Genomic DNA, 17,922 nt, shown 5'->3' with positions numbered 1-17,922 from the left:
CTTGTCCTCTTGACCATTTTCCTTCTCCTTTGGCAAGCCACGTCATCACTTTGTGACAATTTCATCCTAGTTATCTGTGCTGTAGATTAGACTTGAGAGACTTGAACACATATGTTTGATTGATTGAAACTAAATATAACAGGCTCCTTATATAGGAGATGAAGAGTCATAAATGAAAAGACATGTCTCATGGTGAAGAGACATGACTGTAGACGTAAAGACTCATCCTTTGGAGAAACAACTGCAACCATTCGGTGAAGGGGTTTGACCAATTATCGATGAATAAGTGTGGCTTTTGGCGAAGAGGCATGTCTCTACAACAAAGACTTGTGACCATCCAAGTGTAGGGGTCCTCTTTGGCATGTCACTTCTTGTTTTTGCAACCATGGGAAAGTGTATGATGCAACTAAGTCACAAGCGTGATATTCCCTCCCATTCAAAATAAAACCCTTGTGTTCAAAATAAAACCCTTGTCAAAGAATTCTTGAAGGAGGTTAGGGTTATGTTGCTTGGAATGGAGTCATGTCTGTGACTGAATTAGGAGAATTGTTGTAAGCAAACTCACGAGTGGCAAGTAATCTTCCCAAGATGCTAAGCGATTGTGAATGTAGTGTCTTAGCAGCTCTTCCAATTTCGGATTCACTCTTTCTGTTTGTCCATTTGTTTGAGGATGGTAAGCTGAACTGAACAACGAACAACGTAACCGCGAAACGTTTCAAGGCCAAAACATTTCACCCTGAAACGTGGCGTTTTACCACGAAACGTTTCAATCCAAAATGAGAGCAAAGTGAAACATGAGACCGAAACGTGCGTTTAGCAACTTTGAAACTAAAACTATGGTAACTTGTTGTTAGTGAAACGGCTTGTGTTTCACTTGGTGAGCGAAACGTTTCAAGGCCCGAAACGTTTCACCTGTCCTGACCTGTCGAAACGCGTTTCATGGTGACGCTGAGTGACTTAAATACAGAAGTCCAAAAATGAAGAGTGAATTTTGGATCTCTATCATAAACAATAGGTCTTAACAAGCCATGTATTTTGAAAACATGTTGTACAAACAATGTCATAATATTTGGGGCAGAAGCAACTTTCTTGCAAGGCATAAAATGTGCCATTTTGAAAAATATATCAACCACCACAAGAATTTCAGCATTGCCTTTAGCTGAACGAGGCAGAGTGGTGATAAAATCCATATTGATATTCCCATCTGCAAGGTTGAAGTATATGGTCAAGACTGACCAAGGATCATGTCATAATGTGACAATGGCATGATTGAGAATTTCAACTGATCTTGATAGTGTTGAATTTGAAAGTACAACTGTTGAACCTTTTTGTTGCATTGCTGAAATGAACCATCTGCAAGTTCCACTTGGAAAGCCCCCACACTATTCTAAATCTATAGTCGTAGCTTACTAACCAGAGCAGTACCCACAAAGTTGGTGGAACTTCCATTGTCCACAAGCACGTTGATGGGGTGTGTAGTAGACTTGGACACTCCAAGCCGAAGATCTACAACAATACATGTGAGAAAACTGCAAACAGAACTAGCAAAGAGGGAAAGAGAGAAGAGGAAGGTCAACACGGCACGACGCACTTCTGCACCCAAATTCATTGGCCCCAATGACTATCACCCCTTCTCGGTATTTCTTTGTTATTATGCTTCGGAAAGTACAATGTCCGATTGTCCTCTCTCTGGCGATGCCCCCATGCAAATCTGTCTAGAGAAGAGGCCTGGGGCATAGTTATAAAGGCCCTTGGCCAAACTCAAAAGCAGTTACATGAAAAGCTGTGCTTCTAAAAGCTTTTGACTTCAAAAGCAAGCGCCCATGGGTTGTCCGTATGCACTACCACGCGAACATTACCGTTCGTAAATCCCACTACAATTCCCGAAAGTCCGTCCTAGCTGCCACGTCAGCCCTCCACGCAATTTTGGGTCCTAGCTTTATTTTTAGATGGTTTTAGGTCCCTCAGACGGGGTACATAAGTTGGGAGGATCAGGTTTATAACCCTAACCCCTCTGGCCACTCGACCAAGTTTTGTAACACACACTGTCACAAACTGTTGACGCGTAAAGCCACTGAAGAACGGATCCAACCTGCAGATTCAGCCGAGGGGCCTAAACCCTAAGAAGAAGCAACAAAAGAAGTAGAAGCGGCACAAGAAGTTTTACAAACTTGCAAAGTCCTACCGAGTGACCTATTGTTAGAGAGGAGTTCCCACCAACTTATGGGACCCCGTTTGATGGGGCAAGTGACCAAAGATAAATAAAGCAGGACCAGCACGTGCGCGTGCCCGCGCGCACACACACACACACACACACACACACACACACACACACACACACACACACACACACACACAGAAGATGCGCAGCCAATTGATGACATGACAAGACTGAACGAAAGTCCCAGATTTTGTGCTGAGAGTGTTGATGTGGCAGTTGTACGAATTTCCGTAAAACGCGTTGACGTGGCAATTGTACGGGTTTCCGCAAAACGCGTTGGTTGCTTTTGGGGCTAGATGCTTTTGAGTTTGAAGCTTTTCATGTAACTGCTTTTCATAGGCCAAGGGCCTTTAAAAATGTGCCATGAGCTCATTTTCTGGCACGCTCCCGCGTGAAGGTGCAAAGCGTGGAGTACCGGCTTGTACTGAGTTCAGACAATATAAAGAAATACCGAAAGGGGCGCCAATGTTTGGGGCCAATGCTCTCTTGAAGTGAAACTCGCCACTCCCCGTCTTGTGTATCGTGCATCTCTTTCAGTTCAGTTGTTAGAAGTGGTTAAAGTTGTTCAGTCTGTTCTTTTTCGTTGGCACGTGGTGCCCGTCCCCATGGCACACTATTTAGATGTTTTGATCTCTAGGGCTTGTGTTTTTGCTCTAGCTTGACAAATGCTAGCCTTTATCATGGCTGAGTATGCCCATCACCTCCGGAGGGTGATAGAAACTCAGTTCGTTGGTTTTATAGAGTAAGTTCAAAGGATGAATGACCTCTATACAAACCTGCACCTACTCTTGGCACTGACGACGTGAGTAGGGGTGACATAACTTTTGTCCAAGCTATGCATGATAAAGGTGATAATCTTATTCTTCCTGTTTGGACAAGCAACGAAGCTGAGGTCACATGTTGTCAAGTTCGGATCTTTGTACTTCTTTGGTTATTTTCATCCTCTTCCTCATAGGTTTGTAGTAGTATTCATTTCTAGTATTTATCTCACATTAGGTTTTTAAGAATTTGTTCCCTTAGAAGTTGTTGTGTGGAGTCTGATTTCTAGGATTAAGTCTTTAAGATGTCTTATTCTTTTTAGTTTAAAGTCAAGTACTAGTTTCAAGTTTTAGCCAAGTAAGGTGCTTCAACTTATTTTGCGTATACCTTTTCTAAAAATTTAAGTAAATAATGGTTTGTTTTATCTAGTTTTGTTTAATGGAAAATAAAGTGCCCCCCACCCCCCCCTCTTCCACCCTTGTGTCCCTTGCTTTTGTAGTTTTATGAGTGTTTTATCCTCTCTTATAATTCGTGAGTTCAAACTATTCTGAATTTATGAAGGTATATATAAGTTTTGAAAGTTTGGTACAAGTTCTTCTGCTTCTTTTCCTTAGGTTTAGGCAATGCTGTCTTTTGGGCCATGCCTTGTCATCACTTTGTGACATACCCCTCTCTTGAAAGAATTGCAATCGACCTCAATTACGATTGTAAAACAAATATAAGACAAAAACTAGTACATTAGACATTGACTCCAAGTATTGACGTACTAGACCACACGTATTCAATACTTGCGCAAAGACGACAATCACTGGATGGTCAAATCACATTCACATCGCTATCTTTGTCAAGATCTTAGATGAGAATCATGATCATTGTAACTTATCTAGCAATCATATCCAGACCTTGTTGATCTTTTCGTCGATGTCTTGGTCTACTACATCTGGCTACTATCACATTCACATCACCCCTTAGGTGACTAAGATAAAATGTTGCAATCATTTCATCTTTCCGACACGTACTCAACACATGTAACATATTCATTTTCGGAATTCCCATTTCAAAGTACTCCTTTACATAAAGTCATTCAGTAGAAAACTCTCAGCCTGATAGTAGCCCTGAAGTCTCAAAAGAAATCGATGACTATTCTCGTCGAGGTAACTTCTGACAAGGGAGCAGAGTAACTCCCCTCTTGTGCAGTCCGTACGGGACCAGATTCAACCTGCTGATTTATCGGTAACTCTTGGAATAGTCGATGCTAAACCAATAGCCTCAAGGTAAAGGTCTAGTATTTGAGGAGCATCTGCTAAGTCCTCCTCCTCCATCCATTTGGCAGCAAGAGCCGGATAATTTCTGAAACTTGACCACAGACAGTTGTGTGAGCTTACCTTTCATTTTCTTTCCTTGTGAGCTAGGGCTTGTTCGGGAATGAGTTATCTCCTCCACCTCTCCCACTTTTGGTTGCTCGCGGCTCCTTGTCCATTGGCACGTCACCTTTGAAAGGTCTCAATAGACTCACATGAAATGCATTGTGAATCTTCCAAGTATTTGGTGACTTCAATCTAAAGGATACATCATTTATCTTTTCCGGTATCTAGAAGGGTCCATAGTAGCCTATTCTTAGCTTTGAAAAAGCCTCTCCTTACCGTTCGGTGTTTGTAATCGTGCTTTCTCAAACCTGAGTAGCACCCAATCATTTTCCTTCAATTGCAAGTCACGTCTATGCTTGTCTGTTGCCTTCTTATGCCGTGCTTGAGACTTCTCCAAAACCTTCCATACCTTGGCAAAAGCAGTGTCTAGATCTTGTGTATACTGATCTGCTTCAAAATCTTAGCTTTGGTGCTCAGAATGGGTGGAACCTTTCTGACACACTCGATAATTTGAAATAGTGCCTTCCCCGTGGAAGTGTGAATTGTGTTGTTGTAGGCAAACTCTACTAACGGCAAATTTTTTTTCATTGAGTCTCCTGATCGGAGATGTGTGATTTTAACAAGTCTAAAATCATTGAATTGGCTATTTTCGATTGCTTGTCTGTTTGTGGATGAAACGAGGACAAGAATTTAAGCAGTGTGCCGTATTGCTCTCCAAAACAAACTTGTAAAACTGGGATCTCTATATGATACTATTGATTCAGGTATACCATGTAATCGGAAGATTTGTGAGACAAACAACTTAGCCAAATGGTCGGCTTTTACTGTCTTCTTTACTAAAAAAAAGTGAGCTTTTTTACCGTGTGATTGTCAGGTGGCTGAGGAGGTAGCTCTCCAAGCAAACCCTCAAAGAAACAGTCCGCTTGAGCTTGCAAAAAGGCTTGGCGTTCTTTCTTTAAGTCCGACATATTTGACGTTTTACTGTCATTAGTTCATTCAAGTAGATCGAGTAAACAAAAAGATTGGATTTTTAAAATTTTGAAATGGTTGAAGCCGATACAATTGGGACGGACTCGCTCTTTAATTTTGCATCAAGGATGATCTTTTCTTTTCTCATTCTTCAACGTAGCCTTTCTTGCCGTGTAGTTGAGCACAACACCGTTCTTGTGGTATTAGGGGATTCCCAAAAGGACGTCACATTCCTCCAGAGGCATGATGTAGAAGTCTTCGTGTCCTACATACCCCTGACAATGTAACCAAGGGTTTGTCTATGACAGGTGTAATGGAAACATCTCGTCCTGATGCTGCTAGAACTGTATCAATTGGTGGTTCCGTTTCCTCTGGCGTGATTCCAAGTCGAGCCACCAATTCAGTCGAAATGAAGTTGACCTTGGCTCCTATGTCTATGAAGATAAGGACTTCCTGATCTCGTACTTTTCCTGACGCTTTGTAGAGCTTCGTACTCTCATCAATCTGTTCTAGGTCGGTCCCCACAAAGTCCGGAACCAGTTTTGCCTTGTCTTTCCTTTCTTTGCTCGCTTCTTTACTGCTTTAGAACTCGTTGGCTTGTCCTTGGCTTGATCATTAGACGCTTTGTTAGGACACTTAGCAAGAACGTGCCCTTGTTCCCCGCATCCGTAACAATTGCCTGCCCTCTTTGTAGTACTCAGCTCGCTGCTCGGCTGACAACCTAGGGCCTGTTGGTTTCTTCTTTTGTTACTTCCCCTTCTTCTTGTTACCATTTGATTGGTTTGGCCCTCCGTCGAGGAGACGCTAGCCTGTTCGTCGAGTACGTTAGTATGCTGGCATGCATTCTGAATCCTTGCTTGGCGTGACCATAAGTCGTTGAATGGAGTCCGCCTTCTCTTGCAAATAGTATCGCCGTCTCTCCTTGTGCAAACCGCAACAAAACTTGTTGCTTGAAGGTAATTTTCTTGAAGGAACAGGCGGGTCGAAAAGTATCCCAAAACGTCTGGCAATAATCGTGGAGTGTAAGGTGAAGTGGAAGTGAATGTTTACTTTGCTCAAGATGAGTGCTCCGAACTGTGCTCAAGGGTTCCTTTTACTTACGGAAGGGAGAGCCTTCCGTTCCTTTAGTGAGAGAGTGCAATGATCACAAACAAAGTGAATGCTACTGTGAATGAAGGTGCTGAGACTGAGAGAGAGAGAAGAATACGACACCAGATAGTTCTCAAACCCTCCTCCAAGGGCCCCCCTCTCTATGGCGAGAGAGGTCTATGCTATTGATTGCACAAATCTGGTACAATGGTCTAGATGCAATGGACTTGCCGACGATGACGACGAGGACGGGCTGAAATCTGAAAATGCTAGGTCTGAAAAGCTGAAATCTGCAATCTTCTGACTTTCCGCTGAATATTGGCACTGTGTCGGCGAGGACAGCGATGGCGACGATGCGACGATGATGCTCTGAAAACGCAGACGCTGAAATCTGTGGACAGTGGGCTGAATCTGAAAAGGCCGTATCGTCGAGTCAGCCAGCGTTATTCTGTGTATTCTTAAGACTAAAAGCTGCAAATTAGACTTGAGAGACTTGAATACAGATGTTTGATTGATTGAAACTAAATACAACATGCTCCTTATATAGGAGATAGAAAGTTATAAATGAAAAGACACGTTTCTTGGTGAAGAGACATGATTGTAGACATAAAGGCACATCCTTTGGACGAAGAAATTGACTATTGGGTGATGGGGTGTGACCAATTGTGAAGGAGAGTGGATTTTGGCAAAGAGGCATGTCTCTAGAGCGAAGAGTCATGACCATCCAAGTGTAGGGGTCCTCGTTGGCATGCCACTGCTCGTATCTTCAACCATGAGAAAGTTTATGATGCAACTAAGTCACAATCGTGACAGTGAAGAATGACAACAGAGTCTCTATCTGCACTTAAAAATATCTATGTATATTGTCATGCTTGGATGTTCTTGGATAACCCTTGCATTTCACTTTGTATTTTGTTAACATTTTGATTTTTCCATACTGCATTGGTGGGTTATTGACTATATACAAATTTTAAACTGCAGGATGGACTCGGTGGCAGCAGGAGCAACTTTCTGTGAGAATGTGTCCAAAAGTGGCGGCTTGGACGGTGCCAGGCGACTGGCAATGCGCCATATAGAGTCTTTCATCCAAGCCTTCTCAGATCAACAGGCATTGGTTGCAGCATCGACCTCGTGGGCATCTGCAGCATTAATGGCAGTTGCTGACTCTGCTCGAATCCAAGAAGCTGGACACCTTCGGTGCAGGTAGAACCTCTTTCTCTAGCATTCCTTTGATATATTGGACAAAAATGATACTCAATTGTGATCTTCTCACCTGATGCTGCAGTGGCTCTGAAATCGGACGGTTTGTTACCATGCTGAAAAATGGGTCGCCAGTTCTACGGGCGTGTGCATCGTTTGCCATACTGCAGGTTGATTTCGACCAGTATAGTAATTTTGTACATTTATGGTAGGTTGCACGTTAGTGCTCATAATGGGTAAGAAATATTTCGCAGTTTACAATGCCAGGCGGAAGGCATGCAGTTCATCATGCTGGCCTCCTTCATAAGGCAGGAGCAGGGCGCGTTCTTCGAGCAGTAGCTGCAGCAGCAACAGTGCCTGCTACAGCACCCCTTCAAGCAAAGGTGTTTGCACGAATTGTCCTCCGCAATCTGGAGCAGTGTCCGGCCGATGCAAGTGCGTAATTATGGGATCCTTTCCACGTGCTTCGCTCTGCTGACTTGATTGGGCTCTGGAGAAGTGCAGCTTTGTTGCATGTTTCTCTCAAGGTTGTCCTTCGCAAGAAGAAATCAATAACTATGTCTATGGCTGCTTAATTGTTCAAAATGAAATGTCTTTAGGAAGCGAAGGCTTCTTCGATGGCCGGATGACATAAGACATGCCTTGTAGCAGCAACTATGAGCTTTGTGAATCACAAGGTACATCTTTTTAACAGGGAGTGTAGGTTTGAGTTTCCCGCTTAGCATCCAACTTACTTTGAAAGAAGCATAGCTAATCTACTTCCCGAGGGTTATACATGCTTCTATAGCAACTAAAGCATTCAAGACTTGCAAATCTTCACTGCATGGTCTTTTGTAACATTACTCTAGTTTTTTTGGAGTGAGAATATATTGATCTAGGCATTGACTGTATAATTAAATAGAGTTGTTTTAGTCCCCCCCCCCCCCCCCCTCTCTCTCTCTCTCTCTCCACCCACATGCACACGTTCTATAACCATGCCCTAATTGTTCAACGAGTATTTTATGTGAACCAGTCCACAATTTGCATCTTCGTCAATGATTGGACATTCATACCGCTTGATGTGTCCCCCCCTTCCCCTCTTAACAAGTCTTTCAGTTCAAGACTAGTAGGATAGATCTTGGGATTGTTCCTACGATGTTCCTCTCTCTCTCTCTCTCTCTCTCTCTCCCTCTCTCCCCTCGTCGGATAGATCTTTAAGGTCTCTTGGGATAGTTTCCCATGACGTTAAAATACTCTTCGTCTTCTTCTTCTTCTCTCTCTCTCTCTCTCTCTCTCTCTCTCTCTTCACTTGTTGTATAGATCTATGAGGTCTCGTGGGATTATTAAAGCCTCTCTCTATTTTCCACGGAAAGCTTATAGTCTTCACTCTTGCAAGAAAATTTGCGGTGTCCCAAGGAGGTCAAATCAGGAATTTTGAGTTTGTGGAAGAAGACTCGTATAAGGTATTGTTTCAGTCTGCCCATAACCACAATCCTTTTGAGTGTAACACCCATCTCCACTCAAAAAAGAGATGTTTGTCGAAGTAGTCTGCCCATAACCACAATCCTTTTGAGTGTAACACCCCTCTCCACTCAAAAAAGAGATGTTTGTCGAAGTAGTCCAATGAATTCAAGGCGGGTCCTTGTTTGTGGTACTAGGTTTGCTTGTTGGGTAGGGAAAGTGTTGACAAGGCTATAATGAGTCAAGCTTGTAAGTCAAATAGACTATAACGTGGCTTTGGGGTCCAATTTGTTGGTCATTTGCACGTTGAGTGTGCATGACAGCTACCTGAACAAATTAAGATTAGTATCGCATGTTGCCTCACCTTTTGTTCACGGAGCTCTCTTTTTATTAGTGTGTAGGTGTCACTTCTTGAATATTGGGACATGCATAGAGTTTTTGAAAACCAATGCCCATAGATGTCCAAAAACTTTTTTTTGTGTCTAATGGAGTACAATACACATGAGAAAAATTTACGCATTTACTATGCTCACACCATAATTAAAGATTTAGATAAAAGCAAAAAACTACGAGACTATTCAAGTACTAAATGGTAAACACATGGATCTTAACATGAAGGTTTTGTGGTTGCATTAATCAATCATCTGTTGCCGATTGAACTTTGCCATCTGTTGCTTGCAAAACATAAGTCTTCAAGCTACTATTAAGTTGGAGGTGCGCAAGAGTTTGCACTATCTCATCCTCCTCGTTGTGTTATGGTGAATCAAAGGGGGTCTTGCTTGCGCGGCAACACCCTCCCCATCCCGCTCAATGGTTTGATTCATGTCAAAAAAGGCATCCTATAAGTGCTTTAAGTAGCCCCCTTTCAATGCCCCCCTCGTGTAGTTGCCATGTGCCTAAAATTGCATGCTTTAGAGTAGGCGCTTCACAAGATGAAGGCTATTGTTGTAGGTATGCTTATTACGAATTGCTTAATTTGGAGAGAGAACATTTCAAGGACATGCCATTTTGTCATCCATGCTTGATGTAAAACTCCAATATTTTACTTACTATTTTAGGGATTCTAAACCTTTGAACTTTTGGAATAGGAAAAGCCTTTGGACAATTAAAGAGGGACCTTTTTTAGGATGACTTTACATTGCATTCCATAAAGTTGATTGTGTTTCCAATGAAATTGATGAGCATATCAAGGATATTTCCAAGTAAGACTAATCAATCATTTCTTCTTTTTGATGATGTGGGTGATGGCATGCTAATTTGCATCAAACAAGGAGGAAGCTAAGATTGCAATTGTTCCATTTTTCTTTAACAATATGGAAAATATTCAGCAAATTTAGGTACAACCATTGAAGAATCCATTGATGAGATCAGAAATTGGTGGATTTCAGATCCTCTAGTGCAATCAATGATGTAAGAGGATATGTCCAAGTAAAGGAGGAATCGATTTTTATACGAGATAAACATTTTAATATATAGTTTAAGATTGACTCAATAGTAGTCAAGAAGCTAAATGAAGATTTGAAGTATTTTTCACATCTAGATTATTTTCTAGGTTTGACGAAATGTTCAGAACTAGAGGATTTCTTAGAATTGGAGGATTTTTTAAGGACATGTAGATTTTGTAAGTTGAAAACTAGATTACATTAATTTTGATGATGAGATTTTGCAGGTGGAAGTTAGCGTCTTAAATTTCTCAACGCTTCAAGATGAAATTGCATGCTTTCAAGAGAAGATTTCAATGTTTCAAGAGGATGAAAAATGTTGCTTCTATCCTTGGCATGTTGCTTTGAAATGGCTCCCATGTAATTCACATTGGTTACGTATGAGATATACAATATGGACAAGCACTGTAAACCACAAGAAGTTTTGGACAAATTCTCACAATATTTCCCACATTGTGACTTACCTCAACATCATGAACTTTTGTGAGGAAGGCGCCGCATACCTAGCTAGGTATGCGATGCCTCTCGAGCAGAAGCTCATGATGTTATGCATTGTATGAAAAACATTGAGAAAGACTCTGTCTTCGTACATGAGAAAATTTCTAAATCTTCTTGTGAACATTTGTGGCCAATGTCTGATAACTCTAGGTGGTGTAATTTGTTAATTTCAAACCTACAAACGTTTGCAATAAGAAAAGTCCTTGGGCAGTCCAAAAGGTATCTTTTGGAATTTTTAGAATGTAAAAACCATTGTAAACGTGAATAGAAAGTTAACATTACGCTTGTTCTTTGCTGTTTATGTGAACCTTCGTGTCTTTGCAAATGGAGGATTTCCTAGGAGGAATTGTTCTTGTCAGGCCAAAGGTCTTGATTAGTGGGCACAACCACATGGACAACCGCATGAGGGCTCTCCCTAGGCTAGGGGCTATAAAGCTAAGTGTTTGTCATCCCCTAAAAGCCATGTGACCTTTCAATGGTATCAAAGCAGTATTGGTCTTGGGGAGGAGGAGGGAGTTGCATGAGTTGCATGTGCATGCTCTCTCTCTCTCTCTCTCTCTCTCTCTCTCTCTCTCTCTCACACACACACACACACACACACACACACACACACACACACACACACACACACACACACACACACACACACACACACACACACACACTAGTATACTGGTCATAAGTGGTTTTTTTTAAAGAAAAACTTCCCAAAAGAACCCCCCCCCCCCCCCCCCCCCCCCCCCCCCCCCCCCCCCCATGGTTGCACAATAAAGATAATTGGGACTTGGCCCCCGCTTAGACCAAAGCGTGAAGTGTAATTATTTCATGGGGTAGGCGGCCCCTATCCACTCTCGATAACCTTCCCCAGGCTATGGCGCCTACAGGCTTGAGCAGTTGAGGGCGGCCGACTGCATTCAAACTGATGACTCTGGGAGCGTGCATGACATCCTATATATACTGAGGTGAGGGCATACTCTGGCCCTCACTTAGCCCTGGAGTAGGTCTATCTTTCTGCGCTTCTTTTCGCTGCTATCTGATCTTGTTAAAATGGAGCTTGCAGCTCAAGTAACACAGGTACCTTACTGCAAAGCTTCGGTTTTTGTTTAAATGTTGTTGCAGTACCTTGCATGGTAAGAGAAGAATGATGTTGTCTGAGTTACACACCGTGTATTTGTCTTAGACTTAGAGAGACAAACTTTTTTGCCTAGCATTTGAGCAAAATAATAGACTCTTTGAAGTACTCGCATGTAATTTAGGTATCGGCTCAGAAAGAAGCCACTGCATAATCATAACTAGTGTACATGGACATTATTGTGGGCCTTTTGACCTTGGACTGGTTATGCCGCTTCTTTGGTAAGCTGTCGGGGTCTGTCGGCTCTTCATACAATGTGTGGTTGGCGCCTCTTAGGCCAGTAAAAGATAATGATTGGCTGGAATGCTTTGGTATACATCGGTAGATAGGGGTTTTTCTGCTGTTTTTTGGAAAGGAACTGTGTGCAGTATGGCTTTAAACTGCGATATGATCTTGTAAATGGGTTTCTTTTAAAACCGCTGCAGGGAATTACCGTCTGCATGCTTAACCTAATCTCGGCATAATTGGTTTTTCTCAGAAAAATGGGGTTATTCTTGACCTTTATAATAACTGAGGCATTGTTTAATTTTGCATTACTGTGCGTTCTCACATTTCCTAGTCTCGGCATAACTGGTTTTTTTCAAAAAATGGGGTTACTCTTAGCCCTTGTAGCAACTGAGGCACTAGGTACTCTATATCACTGTGCGTGCTGATATTCTGAGGAAAGGATCATCATTTGTATTTGAAAATAAAGCTGGATATAACCCAACATTTTGGGTTTGCTTATGGTTTATGAAATGCTTCTCTGTTCAAACTGTTTGTGAAGGTAAGTATATGGCAGTTTTGGCTTCAACAGAAGCTCGGAAAGGGTTGTACCTTGGAATAAGGATGGAATACTGCTTCTAATGCATTGGCTGGTATTAATGAATGGCTTGTTGTCTACTTTTTGTGACTTGGAAGAACCTTCCGTATGGAGGGAGTGGTAAACTGTTGAACCACAGTTTTCGGACCCGTGTTCTAGTTTATGTTGCTTTTATAGGATGGAAAATGATCCGTTGCACTCTATGAAGAACCAGATCGTTATATTTTTTTTGATGGTTTACAACATTTACATTCACAGTCTGTTTCTTTTTTCGGTTGGGCTAGGCTTCAACTACTTGGCTAGCTATAAGGTTGTAACTTATAGATTACATTGGATTCCATTTGTATGATAAATACAACATCTGTTATGTACCTAGGAGATAATATCTATGCTTATTGATAGAACCTCACTAAAATGACAGTTAAATAACTCATGAAGGATATTCTCTTTGGGGAATATGCCACTCGGATTAAAAGGAAAACTCTATCACTTAGGTAAAAAGTAATAATTTAACTTATATACAAAAAGAATTTACTGTGGACCTAGCTTGTTTAAAGTTTAAAAAGTTTTGTAAGATGGACATGGATAACAACTCGTATGGTCCATTGATACCTGTAAAACACATCCAAGGCTAACTGAATTGTTGTCTTGTTTGGATGGATGCAGGTAAGGAGTCTATCTTATCTTGGATGGCTTTCTTTTCTTTGGCAAGCAACCTTTGTGTAATGAAATACTCACTGAGGAACGGGGAAGTTCTTTTACTACTAGTCTTACTGAAAGAGGATCTCTTTCCTACAATCATTGTACCTAAATAATTCTAATACTGAGTTATTGTTGTACATATCAGTTCATCATTCCTTGGCCAACTGTCTTTTGAATGTAAAAATTCAATTATGTCTTATTAGTTAAGATTTAAACAACTACACACACATCCTATACATAAGGTTTTCCCTTTTCGGGGGAAACCGAGATGCTGGCCTAGAAAATTATCTTAGGAATGGAGCTCTAAATTGGACCCACAGTCCGTAAATCCTTCATTGGTAGATTGGTTTTAGTTGGCCCCTTTTAGAATCTTTTTCTGGTTCCCTGCTCACGGCTACCATAGTCTTTGACTTTGCCGGTTGAAGGTTTGCAGGACCAAGTATACTTTACAATTTAGACACTTTGCTAATCTTTATGTCACCTCTGTTTCAGGACTGCTCACGTTACAAAATGACAGCTCGCATGAGTACTAATCACAACCCTGAGAATCATGCAAAGATTCTTGATCAGGTTAATCTTTACCTTAAAGACCATACACCAAAGAATGCCTTGGCTACTAGAACTAGACCTTTCCTTGCTAGGAAAGCCAAATTATGTATTACATACTATGGCAAGAAAAAGTAAACCTGACCTCACTGTTTTTGCAGATTCTTGCTTTATCTCAAGGATTGGAACTTACCTCGGAGCCCCTCTCTGTGGCCTCCTCTCTTATCCTCATATGTATGAGGAGTTTGGATGCTTCACAGCTTATTTATGATTCAGCTCTTGTCTCGGATAAAAGACTATCTATCTTGCATATGTTGTCATTTAATGACTGGGTAAATATTCTGGCTACATTGGACAAAGACCCCCTAGAAGGTGTTAATTTGTTGTCCCAACATATTGCCCAACTTCTTGTCCTTGCTTCACAATATCAGCAAGAGCTTGCCCAGTTCTCCTCATCTGGAGCTGAGCTGTCAAACTTCCTTAGAAAACTTTGTGGGCTTAACCGCTCGTTTGTCTGCACCCAAATACCCCCTCCATCCCTCCAACTGGTGGCATTTTCTATCAAGATAGTGCAACACTAGAAGTAGTAAAAGAATTTCAAAATAACCTTTGCTCCCTCAATGATGTTAACCTCCTTGAGATGGTACCAAAAATCTCTAAAGTGTTTCATGTCTTACCAAGAAGACAAATAGAAATTGAATCTCTCAGAGTTGACCATCAATTGTGGGTTCTGCCTAACAAAGCCTTCCTGGCTCCTATTCTTAGTGAAACGTGGGTGTACTTGGCCAACCTTCCTGCCTCAACCGTGGAAGACTGTAAACTCAAGATTCTTAAAGGTGGGAAGTTCTTGGACAAGGGAGAACTGATTAAAGCACCCTTTAACCTTCATCTCATCGACCACTCCAAATGCCCCTTAAATGCTGGATTGTACATACATACTAAAGGTAGCATGGAATTTGCAAAAAGCAACCCAGATTTCTACAGAGAGTCCATTTGGAATAAATTCCGCCCCTATGTGAAATATTCTTGCAGGTTTCTTGACCCCAAAGCTACGTGTGAATCAAGCATCATGTGGTTTGATCATGCAATATGGTTTATCCTCAACCATTTGGATCTGTTATTCCCAGAGAAACCAGTCGACTTTCATCTATCCCTCATCTGCTCATGGCTAGGTGGACAGGCTAAGCAGATTATGATTGCACAAATAGCCTTTAATATCTTTCGTGGTCTTATGCATGATATTCTGAAAGAACTTAAAGCAGAGGAGCCCGGTCTATACCTCACCACTTATGCTAACTTAGGGGTCAAGTTCATCACTAATCTTCTTAAACCTTGTATTGAAGATGATGATTCTCCTCCTCTAAAAAGAGCTAAGTCTTTGGCTACTCCCAAATCCTTCACCTCGTTTTTTACCCCTAGGTCCTTGTCTAATCGAGGAAAAACTCGTAGCTTCACAAGAGGGAGAGGCAGGTTCCCTGCAATCAGAAACTTCCCTGAAATCTAACCCATGAATATATTGCAGGTCTCTACAAACCCATGTGGAAGAAGAGTTCTCAGCAAAGAAGATTCAAAATGTGGTGCTATCTACATACACTGTCTGTTTCACAATATCCTTCTCGATTGGATCTTACCAAAAAAATATTTTTTTGTGAGTGCTTTGACTTATTTGTTGGGAATCATAAACTGCTTGACAATATTTTCATAGGATGGAAATACTATCAGCCTATAAAAGGATTAGTTTTAAATAATGACTTTCTTAGACAAGAAACAATCCCTTGCTGTACATGCATTCAATTTGCCTCATTCTGCAGGAATTTTGAAGGATTTGGTAACCATGTCTGTACTCAGGACCTTAGCATTATTGATAATGTCACAATACGTAAGTTACTGGCCAAAGGGCTCAATCACATACCTAACTATCCAAAAAACCCTTACCTTGCCCTATGAGCTTTACTTAGCTGCCTCACTGACCTTGTCAGTGCTCTCCGACTGGAGATGACAGTTCTACCGGACTTAAAGGAATTAGTGAAGGAAGGCTTCCGTCATAAAATTTCTCTACTTCCTAGGAAGTGGCTTTCTTCTGATAGCTCTTGGCTTACACCTCAACTAGCTCTTGATTTTCAACTAATCTCAGATAAATGGCTTGTGGTTGGGCTGGACAAAAGCTCCAACTGTCCTACTATTATGTGCAAATACCTTGCTTAGAAAGCAGCTCGGGATCGAGTATCAGGTAAAGAATTCTTTGATACTAACAATACGCCGCAAGATATCTCTAACAAGATCTCTAAACATCTAGGAAGCTTGGTTACTCAATTAGTAACACCAGGTTACCAATACTATTTCCTACATATAAACTCCCTAAACATAAATTCAGATGGATATTTGATGCCTCTAACTGTATCTTCACATATCACCAAAGATATTACTCTTTGCCTTGATATTATTCTCACAGAATTTGAGCTCATTTGTGCAGAGAAGCAGAGAATCTGCAAGGATTTCCTAAATATCCAATATAACCCCTTCTGGTTAACAAAAAACGATACAGAAGTCACACTTAACCTTCCTCAACATATCTTCCACATCTTTACAGGTGATATTACACAATGCTACGAAAACATTCCACTTAGTGGAGATCTCGGCCTTAAGACTGTTTTAGCTAAGGTTATTAATTTAGCCTTTACCAATGCTAAAAAGAGAAAGTATCATTTTATCTCCCTATCCAAGAAACCCAGATGGATTCAAGCATCTCACTCCATACACCCTTTACACTTCAATGAAACAAAACTCTGCTCCTATATTTGCTGGCTGTTGAATAACTGCACTATTATTGCAGGCGGCTGCTACTTTAACCAATGCCTTGGCATCCCTATGGGCTTCTCTTGCTCACTACTTATATGTAACATTTACCTGGCTTTTTTCGAATACAAATGGTGTCTTAAGAACATGGAAACTAACCATAAAATACTTCCATTATTCAATCATACTTTTAGATATATGGATGACTTGCTTAGTGTTAACAACAAAATGTTCTCTAAAGAGATTGATCTAATCCACTGCCTAAAAATTGAGCCTACTTCCCTCCCAGATAATTCGACTGTTTTTGGGGACTTTTGCAAATCAATCCAATTTCTTAACCTTTCAATATTCCTTCACTCCTCATCTACAGGTGGATATGATCTTAGATTTATCTGGAGAAAGGACCTTCTTAAGCTTCCTCAGATAGAATTCATTAAAAGAAATAGCAATAGGCCATACAAAGGCTCTATTTGCTCTTGTATTGGCCTTCTTTACTTAATTTTCTACTCTTCATCTACCCCCTCTTTGGCTTGGGAAGAGATATCTGTACTAGTTAAAAAATACTGCCAGAATGGATTTAACCATAATCAGATCCGGAACACCATCATACAAGCTCTCATTGGGCATAACTGGCCTGGACTATTGTTTCAAAAAGAGAGTCTCATCTCTCTCATAAGGTCACAATGGGCCTACTATCGACCCATTGTGTGTGATGCCTGGGTTAGGGCGGGTACACACACACAGACACACACAGACACACACACACACACACACACACACACACACACACACACACACACACACACACACACACACACACACTAGTATACTGGTCATAAGTGGTTTTTTTAAAGAAAAACTTTCCAAAAGAAACAACCCCCCCCCCCCCCCCCCCCCCCCCCTCCCCTCAACTGTTAACCCTCACGGCTCACAGAAACCATATCACCTACGACGGACGT

General features: G+C 41.3%; 1 protein-coding gene across 1 annotated transcript in view; it reads left to right on the top strand.

Annotated features, from left to right (window-relative positions):
* LOC147449614 (protein ARABIDILLO 1-like) overlaps positions 1 to 8,503 on the top strand; it is a 45,921-nt gene extending 37,418 nt beyond the window's left edge. Inside the window, exons 10-12 of the mRNA XM_086522023.1 lie at positions 7,387 to 7,608; positions 7,691 to 7,775; positions 7,860 to 8,503. Of these exons, the coding sequence (XP_086378149.1) occupies positions 7,387 to 7,608; positions 7,691 to 7,775; positions 7,860 to 8,048 (496 nt within the window). The 3' untranslated portion in view covers positions 8,049 to 8,503. The remainder of the gene's footprint in view (positions 1 to 7,386; positions 7,609 to 7,690; positions 7,776 to 7,859) is intronic.
* The last annotated feature ends 9,419 nt before the right edge of the window (positions 8,504 to 17,922 follow it).

The sequence above is a fragment of the Adiantum capillus-veneris genome, chromosome 10 (genome assembly GCF_014529385.1).
Source record: "Adiantum capillus-veneris isolate H3 chromosome 10, ASM1452938v2, whole genome shotgun sequence".
In the NCBI taxonomy this organism is placed as follows: domain Eukaryota; kingdom Viridiplantae; phylum Streptophyta; class Polypodiopsida; order Polypodiales; family Pteridaceae; genus Adiantum; species Adiantum capillus-veneris.
Note: the sequence above shows the minus strand (reverse complement) of the source record. Positions and strands in the feature narration are given on the sequence as shown.